Raw genomic sequence first — 9,560 nt, forward strand, 5'->3', positions numbered from 1 at the left:
GCTAGTTATTTAAAATATATCTTGTTAATCGGGAATAAAGGATAGAGAACACGGAGACAAAAAATTACAAATACACCACCTACAAAATGTTTCATTTGAAGTGGTGTAGTTGGTTGTTTAATTGGTCACTAGGTCACTATGTATTACTCATATTTGCAAATAAACATTAAATGGGTTGCTTCGAGACACGAGCAAACACAACACAATAGCATAGTTACGAGTAGGAGCGAAGGTAGTTACTAATAGATCAACCATTTACTGAATTTTATATTGTCTATGACTGCCAACACTTGAATGATTCTCATTGTTCATAACGGGGGACTTTGACATTGAATCGGTCATGAAGACCTAAGGAATCCCGGTGTAACATCAATAAAAAATGAAGAACTAAGTTACCGCCACCAATGCAATGCACCTTAGTAATTTAGTACCAAAGAGAGGAAGATGGTGACTGATTAAGAAGTCACAAATAGAAACTTATCATGAATAGTTGCCGCTAACTGAGTTGATGTTGTTCGAAGGCCACATATTATTAGGAGAGTGATATCATGAACAAAGGAGTAACCATATGTGTGTGTTGGAGAGAAAAGAAAATGTATTATTGCGGTGATTAAGTCAAAAGTTGACATGATGGGTTGACTTATTATTTAAATAGTTGTTGTCGTTATTATTGACGGGTACTAGTAGTGATTGATCGAGTTGTGATTAATACACGAATGGGTACTTGCGTAGAAAGTTTCAAACCACTGCCTAGTGGTAAGTTATAATTGATCATATTTGTCACTGCTCAAGTTACTACCAACTTTACTTTCATTGACGACTGTACGACATAGTAAAAAAGTTACTTCTCATATATATAATAAATAAGTTTTGTAGCGTTATTTATGCATATATAATTAAGTGAATTCTCTATGTGGTATAGCCAATACTGGAAATCTGGTGATAGCCTTTTATCCCACTATAGCACGTTTGGACATTGTCATCAACGAACACTCGAAATAATCTCAGGTGGATGTGAAATTGGTCCTACCTACCTAAATAACTTTTTAAAAATAAATTATGTGTCCAATCGTACCCAAATCCCTTTCTACTCATCGAATTCACTTCCTTCTTCGTTTCCACATCATATCGTCTTTTCTCTTAGACCGCGTGGCAACAGGAAGGTCCCGATCACCATACCACACACCCCGACCTTAAGTGTGAGGTTCACAACCAAATTAATCAGGTATGCACTCTTTATATATACCACTTGTCATGCCCCTATGATAACTTGATAACCTTTATTTGTAGTTGTAGGTGACCAGTATTGGCGGATCCAGGAACTTTTTTCACTGGGTTCACTAAGCTTTAGTGTTCGAGGTCTATTAACTCAACTAAAATACTTTTCGGTTCGGAGCAAACCGGGTCGGGTCACTAAGTTTTAATGTAAAGCCACTGATACCAAAATCTCTACCTCCGCACCTCCTAGAAACAAGTTGGTTGTATTTAACGGAGTAGTGCTTAGTTTCTTTCAAGCATTTGAGCATTTCCCTTTCTTTTTAACTCACGTTTAGTATCTTATGTGAGGCTATACATACATTGCTAGTTACTTAAGCAGCTATAAGAATGAATTAAATTTCTCCAAAGCTATCATGTTCTTGTTTCTAAATGGCTACACTTCATAATTTTGCAATTTAAAAAAAAAAAAAAAAGCAAAGTCAAAGCTTCATACCAATTAAAAAACCAAATCCTAAACTTAATTTATTATTCATCAATTGAAACAAAATAGACGGAATAATGTTTAACTAAGAGTACGGAAAAATAAATGACTAAATGAGAAAGGAAAAGAACAAGAAACATAGAGTATGAAGCAGAGGAGGTTACCACCCAACCAGAGTTCCACATTGATTATGTGTTCACCCACAAAATATATATGGGTTCACTCTCATATTTTATATTGGTATTCTATATAAAATCCGAAACTCAGTGGGTTCCCGTGAACCCGCATTCATATACGTAGATCCGCCCCTGGACTGACCAGTGACCTATCTTGGTTGTGATGTATAAAGTAACCATAGTTAAAAACACAATCGCTCATCCTTATAAAACTAACCCCATCTTTGATCATCCATGTAAAACATATTTACTTTTTTTATAATACCACATATGCTCTCCTTAAAACCTTAAAAAGTAAAATTTTCCCATGCATATGAATCATCTAGCAAAATAATGACTAGTGATTGGATTTAGTATAGTTAAACCATGCCCTAACAAGCAGTGTAGCCAAAAAATGTTTTTCTATGGGTTCGGTAAAATTTTGAGTGATGGACGACCGATGGTTTATCAATTAAGTTTGGATTTGCTACATGTTCAATGTTTAAATTTCTAAGGATGCGATGCAAAAATACACAAATATATAACACTAAAACAAAAATTTATACCCGTTGCTTACAAGCAGACTTTATATTAACTACGTTTCATATTTACAATAAAAATTACAAAAAAACCTTACTGAGCGAACTTGTTTCCAAAAAATTGTAACATAATAGCCCCCGGCGAGGATCGAACTCGCGGCCTTTCGCTTACGAAGCGAACGCAATACCACTATGCTACGGAGGCCAGATGCTTTTCTCTTAACATAGACCAAGTTATCATTATCCATTCATTTTTGCAACAGTACCATCCCATTTGTTTCGTCAAAACCCTAGGTTTACGGTTTACACACAAACAACACGAAGAAGAAGAAGAAGAAGAAGAAGAAGAAGAAGATATTATTATGTGCGGAATCGCCTTAATCATCTCTGGTGTTCGTATCGATTCAACCGATTATTATTCACATACATCTCATGATTCTCAAACTGTAAGCATATGTTTACTTATAATTCCTTTTATTATTATTTTAATTTTTAACCGTGTAGAATGCTGTAGAGTATGTAAATTGAACTGTTATGAAATAATATTATTTGATTCGTATCGGACAAGCGAACGGTTCGCGAACAACTAACCAAACGGAATTTCTTTTTCGTGTTCGTTTATTAAGGAAATGAACTTGTTCGTGAACCGTTCACGAATACAAATGCTGGCAGTTTTATTATTTTAACCGCGTAGAGTGCTGTTGACTTTTATGAAATAAATATTGTTTGACTCAGACTCGTACCTTTTTGGACAAGTGAACGGTTTACGAACAACTAACTGAATGGAAATTATTGTTCGTGTTTGTTCATTAAGGAAATGAACTTGCTCGTGAACGTTTCACTAACACAAACAATGTTTTATTTGATTTGGTTTACTGAGAACGGTAAGTGTCAACTAGGCACATGAGAAAATGCTCGTGCTCATGTTTGTTCGATAGAACCTACGTGAACAGCTCATGAACGTAAACAAATACAAACGAACATAAACACACATAATTGATCTAACATAAATGAATACAAATGAACATAAGTTAGCATTAATGAGCACATATGAACAAGTCTAATACATCACAATTCATCCAAGTAAATTAATATGATTTAAACGAATCCACCCGTTTTATAACTACTTTTGTATTTAGTAAAATTTAAACGTTCATAATTTAACAAACATAAATAATCGTAAATAAACGAACATAAATGAATGAACAAAATAAATTTTTTAATGTTCGCTTATTAAATGAACAAACATAAACAAACTTCATGCCGAACAGTATATGAACGTTTGGTTCGTTTACCGTGGCTTATTTGCCACCGCTTGATTTTGTGCTGATTTTAAGTACCTAAACTGCCATAACTTAAGTAAATTGAACTTATTTGGGTTTATTCGTGGAGTTCCAGACACTATTTTCTGTTGATGATATCATAGCAGCTCTGAGGAAAAGAGGCCCTGACAGTTTAGGAAGCAAGTCTGTATCCCTTCATGTTCAAGAGGGACAAGTTACTCGTTCTTCAGCAGATGAAGACGAATTAACCAATATATCCAACTTAAAAGATGATTTTGATTTGAATAATAATACTTTGGATGGAAAACTTTTGTTTCTTGGTGCTACATTGCAGTTAAGAGGAGTATGTCCAATCATACAACCTTTTGTGGACAAATCTGGGAATATCTTCGTGTATAATGGTATGATTACTTATTTGTTACAATCTGTTATCTTAAACCCGAGTATTTGTTTATGATTCATTGACTTCACACAGTCACTATCACAAAGCACATGCAATTTCCTCTTTAGGCAATGTTTAGATATTCTGATACTAGTATAAAACTGGAATGGAAGTGATAAATATTGTTGTTCTTAACAGGTGAAGTGTTTGGAGGAATTGAGATCAGTAATGATAGCAACGATGGTGAAGTTCTCATCGAGTCTTTGAGTAAATGTTGCAACTGTCTGTCTCATGAACATGATGGCACTTGCACTTCTGGGAAATACTCTGTTCCTGAATATCTTTCAAAAATCAAGGGGCCATGGGCTTTAATCTACTGGCAGGTAACTTTTGAGTGGTAAGTAAGTTCCATTCATTTGAAGGGTACCAGTATATGCAGGTAGAGGAGGCCTGTAAACGATTTGAACGGACACAAACGTAGCATGTTCGTGTTCATTCATTTAACTGTAACCGAACATGAACAGTTAAATGAACTAGGTTTTCTTGTTCATGTTCGTTCGTCTTTTTAATGAGTGTGTTCGTGTGCGGTTATGTTCGTTCATTAATACTTAATAGTATAAACGAACGGTTCACGAATGTAAACGAACACAAACCAGTGTACATAATTGATCATAAATGAACGAGCAAAACGAGCGAACACCGATTAAAAGTAAGTGTGAACATCAATCTGTTGAGCCTATAAAATTAATAAAACTAGACTAAATTGTAAGATGTGATATCTTAATTTCATAAAACTAGACTAAATTGTTACGTGCTTAATTATTTTAAGTGAATATATAAACAAATCTAAACGAATGAACTTAAACAAACATAGCCCAACAAACATAAATGAGCATAAATGAATGTTCACAAACATAAATTAACGAACTAGACATGTGTTTATGGTTGTTCGTTTAACTAAATGAGCAAAAAGTTTGTTCATGTTGTTTTGGTATTTAAATAAACGAACTGCCCGTGAATGGTTCTCTGAATGTTCGGTTTGTTTACAGGCCTAGTAGAATGATCATAGTGATTACTTGATTATAAAGTTGTATGTTTTTGGACAAAACTTTTCTGGTCCTCAACACTTGGTCACCTTTAGAAGTAGCATAATCTGACTTCTCGTTTATAGAACTATTTCTTGATTTTTTTTTTATAAATTTCAGGAGAGCTCAAAGACGTTATGGTCTGGTAGGGATGCACTTGGAAGGCGAAGCCTTCTTGTTCATTGGCCAAATGTAAATGACTCCCGACTAATGCTTTCTTCTGTATCACCACCTTCCATTATTAATGAAAATTCTGGTATGCACACTTTTAATTTAAACTTACTTTACAGTTCATGTGATAAAATATGCAATTTATTTCATTTTCTTTACAGATTCTGGATATGAAAATGGGCCCGATGAACCAAACTTTTGGGAAGAGCTTCCTTGTGGAGTTTACAGCTTGTCCATGAATGCTTCAAAAATGGATGGAAGTTTGGCGTGTGAAGTCAAAAGACATAACTTGTTTGATCCCTTGTTGCAAGAATTGATTAAGTGGGATAGAACTCTTGTGGAGCCCACACCTGATAATTTAGTTGAAGTTCATAAAACACATTCTAATGATCAACAAGGTAAAAGTAGATTTCATCACTTTAAATGCTTATAAACTTTAGTCTATATCATATGATTTTGCAACTGTTTTTTTCTCAATTGCCACAGGGCATTTGCATCAGGAAGTTCTGGCTGCACTTAAAGAATCTGTTACACGACGCGCAGTATTTTCAGGAATTCACCTGGTTTGTAAATAAATTTGGTTATATACATTAATATATACATATATATATATGTGTGTGTGTGTGTGTATACATAGCTATCTGTATATATATACACATACACACATGTATATCTGTGTTGGTTAAACTTATGTAATACTGTCGCTTCTTTTGTGTTTTGAGTTTTTAAGATTTAACGAAATAGAAAATATACCGTTGCTTGCTATTTTATGTATTCCAACTTGTTTCTTGCAGGGCAAGTCTCCAGTAGCAGTGCTTTTTTCTGGTGGGTTAGATTCAATGATACTTGCAGCATTGCTGGATCAATGCTTAGATCCAAAATGTAGGTGATTTATCCTTTTATTTTCTAGTATGATTATAAGGGAAAAAAACTTCTTAAACTTTGAAGTTTTTGCTATTATGGTCCCTGAACTACCAAATCAATGACATTATTTCGCTACTTTATCACACTTTTATCAACAGATGAAATTGATCTGTTGAATGTGAGTTTCGATGGTCAGTTAGCTCCTGATAGAATATCTGCTAGGGCAGGTGTGAACGAGCTCAGAAAAATTGCCACCTTAAGAAGGTAAATATCAGGGTAAACATATTGCTTCCCTTATTGGATTTTTTAAGGATAAATATATCATTATTCTTTATTATTTTTTTTAATTTGATTATCTGTTTCTGAATGCAGATGGAATCTTGTAGAGATAGACGTAGAATTGTCAAAATTGACTTTGGAGACACCACACGTCATGTCACTTATTAATCCCTCCAATACATACATGGTACTTATTTGTTCATCTCAAGTTTGTTATTATTATTATTATTATATACATGAAGTTAATTTAAATCAATAAGATAATCTATAAATCATTTTATTAGATAAATATCGAATAATATTGAAATATTCCAAGTTTCCTAATAATCACTGAAGATGCATGATAAAATGGCCTGTTTTGACATATAACACAACCTGCTTGCCACTTATTATCTATGCAGTCAATCTCGGTGGTATCTCGATTATCGGTGCTCATGTAAAATATCGGTCAGAATATCGGCGATATTGACTGATATTCCCGATATCAGTGTTTTAAGTCTTAAATTTCAACTTTTAGTGTTTAATGTTAGTGTTTTGAGTCTTAAATCAGTTCCTACTTGCTACAATTGATAGTGTTTGGCAAGTTGCAAAAGGATAAATTGTTAATAGTAGGAGAGTATACTGAATTGTTAGTATTAAAGTGCTATATATATAAATTCTGCATAATATTAAAATTACCGATATACAACCGATATCTCACCGCGATAACCGATATCTCAAATATCGGTCCTCAACGGATATCCGATATTTTTCTGCATTAACTGCGTAGCTTATTATTCCAAATCTACTTTTAATAATAATATCTAATGTTACAGGACCTTAATATTGGAATTGCCTTGTGGTTGGCAGCTGGCGGTGATGGGTGGGTGTGTGAAGAAACTGGCGGAAATAATAATAATAATAACAATTCAGAATGCCAGCGTGTTAAGTACAAGTCTGATTCCAGAATTTTATTGGTTGGTTCTGGTGCAGATGAGCAATGTGCTGGTTATGGCCGCCATAGAACTAAATTCAGACAAAGCAGGTTAGAAAAGATGATTTTTGGTGATAAGTTTTGTATAACTGTTCTCATTACGTAAATTAAAAAAAACAAAACAAAACAAAGAAAGTAGGCTTACTAATGTGAGTTCATTATTTGTCATCAGTTGGGCTGGGCTAAATGAAGAAATGAAGTTAGATATGCAGAGAATATGGAAGAGAAACCTTGGTAGAGATGATAGATGCATCGCTGATAATGGCAAAGAGGTAAAACCGTTATTTTATGACATTTATAGGTGATAAAATGAGCCGGCTGTCGGGTTGGGTTAACGGGTCGGGTGGGTTTGGCCCAAAGCACTTTCTTTATATCTTTTCTATGAGCAACTACTGTGTCAAATATGATTAACAAAATTATATGATTTCAGAGGTTTTAATAAGTATTAGAAATACACAAATAAACGGGTCAAATTTGTTATCTATATAACTGACATTTGTTGGCGTTTGACTTTGTTTAATGTCATTTATTTCTTTGTTTAGGCTAGATTTCCTTTTCTAGACGAGGACGTAATAAGGCTACTGCTGGATATTCCACTATGGGAGATTGCAGACCTTCGCCAACCGAGTGGAGTTGGAGATAAAAAGATATTGCGTGAGGTACGTGTTCCTTATTTCATCATATTCTATTGCAGGAATAACTGTTGCGTCATAATAATGACTCAAAAAAGTATTCTCAAAGCTGTATTTCGTGCATCCTATATTAACCACCGTTTTGTTGTCGGTTTATCCAAAGGTTGCAAGAATGCTTCACTTACAAGAAGCGGCTGTTCTACCTAAAAGAGCTATTCAGGCATGCATACGTCTTTTGTTTAATTATTTTTTATCCGATTCTGGTACCCGTTAAAACCCGATAGTGAAATATTGTGAAAGTAAATTAGGTAATTGTAACTTGCTTTGTTTACAGTTTGGTTCAAGAATTGCTCGAGAGTCAAATCGCAAGAATTTTGGAAGTAATCGAGCTGCAAACCAAGCTTCTGCTGGAAGTGCACTCTTTCAACCGCTCTGATTTTCAAGGACACTGGATGCATTGGTTTGCGGTTTCGACAGTAACTTATAGATGGGATTTTTATTTAATGTATGGAATTGAAACTTTTGGACTTTATTTATAACTTTGGTATTACCACAGGGACTAAATCTGTAATTTACTTCATTGTTTTTAAACATGTGTAGCTATGTACTAATTTAAGAGGTTTTAAACATGTGTCACGTGTGAATGCTCATTTGTTTTGTCCGGTTGCAATGACAATTCGTGTTTTAACAGGTTTGAAGCGACACACTTAACAAAAGTATTAAACATGAACACGACTTGTTTAACTGCTTTATATGGTAAGACTATAAGACAATTTTAATTTTTATGTACCAATAAAGGAAAATGGAGTCTAGCCTACTAATTTCAATCATTAAAGATCAAAAAAATTACATATCACATATTTTTGATTAACAGGTCTTATCATGTCTTAAACATGTATCTAATCGTCAGCCCTAGACTTGCATACAAGCATGATTGTATGCACATATTAGCATTTGACAATAATCAAAACTATTTCTCTTCATATATTGGTTTAATATAATAATCATTTGTTACTTTTATTATATTCAAAATAAATTAAAATGATATTAGATGTTGATCAATTTGATTTGTTTAAAGTATCGTTAGACGATTGGGTTTAAAAACCATGATTGATTTATGTTTTATGATAGTTTTACTAAACTTTTGTGCACAAGATTGGCTATGGTCTACACCAATTCGGTGATTTGCAAGTTCTCACTTGTATGGTCAACAACTAGAAATTTGGTTGAAATTTTGGGATAATTAGAATAATGTCCATTGTTTTTTTTAGATTTGATAACCGGAAATGATAGACCGTGATCGTTGATGATGATGAAGATTGAGACTAGAACGTTTAGCGTTTTAAAGCTCTAGCCACTTTGTATTCTATATGGTTTCACGTTACATTGCACGTGTCTATTTTTTTCTACTGAATTAGCATTGCCAAGTATAATTTTACTTTCGTTTTCTCTTTTCACTAATATCTACTCCAATTTCCATGTCCGAGAATCTACTAAA

At 33.8% G+C, this 9,560-nt stretch overlaps 1 protein-coding gene and 1 non-coding gene across 2 annotated transcripts; one reads left to right on the plus strand and one right to left on the minus strand.

Annotated features, from left to right (window-relative positions):
• Positions 1-2,526: 2,526 nt before the first annotated feature.
• TRNAT-CGU (transfer RNA threonine (anticodon CGU)) lies at positions 2,527-2,598 on the minus strand. Its single transcript has one exon. It is a non-coding gene; the product is annotated as a tRNA-Thr (tRNA).
• Positions 2,599-2,748: 150 nt separating this feature from the next.
• On the plus strand, positions 2,749-8,477 carry LOC143539175 (uncharacterized). The gene is made up of 13 exons (XM_077032570.1): positions 2,749-2,839; positions 3,792-4,077; positions 4,257-4,441; positions 5,264-5,399; positions 5,476-5,712; positions 5,801-5,877; positions 6,109-6,196; positions 6,337-6,442; positions 6,551-6,644; positions 7,273-7,481; positions 7,603-7,702; positions 7,973-8,089; positions 8,226-8,477. Exons 1-13 carry the CDS (start codon positions 2,756-2,758, stop codon positions 8,334-8,336), a joined length of 1,830 nt encoding a protein of 609 aa, XP_076888685.1. The 5' UTR covers positions 2,749-2,755; the 3' UTR covers positions 8,337-8,477.
• The last annotated feature ends 1,083 nt before the right edge of the window (positions 8,478-9,560 follow it).

This window comes from Bidens hawaiensis, unplaced genomic scaffold (assembly GCF_021521415.1).
Source record: "Bidens hawaiensis isolate Kalapana, Puna unplaced genomic scaffold, B.hawaiensis_p1.1 tig00011819_1, whole genome shotgun sequence".
NCBI classification, from domain to species: domain Eukaryota; kingdom Viridiplantae; phylum Streptophyta; class Magnoliopsida; order Asterales; family Asteraceae; genus Bidens; species Bidens hawaiensis.

Bases quoted from the DNA above. Each gene is read 5' to 3' on its own strand.
- LOC143539175 (XM_077032570.1), top strand. From the start codon at position 2,756: ATGTGCGGAATCGCCTTAATCATCTCTGGTGTTCGTATCGATTCAACC. The intron at 5,878-6,108 runs GTTTGTAAATAA...TGTTTCTTGCAG, and splicing joins TATTTTCAGGAATTCACCTG to GGCAAGTCTCCAGTAGCAGT. The intron at 6,197-6,336 runs GTAGGTGATTTA...TTTTATCAACAG, and splicing joins TCAATGCTTAGATCCAAAAT to ATGAAATTGATCTGTTGAAT.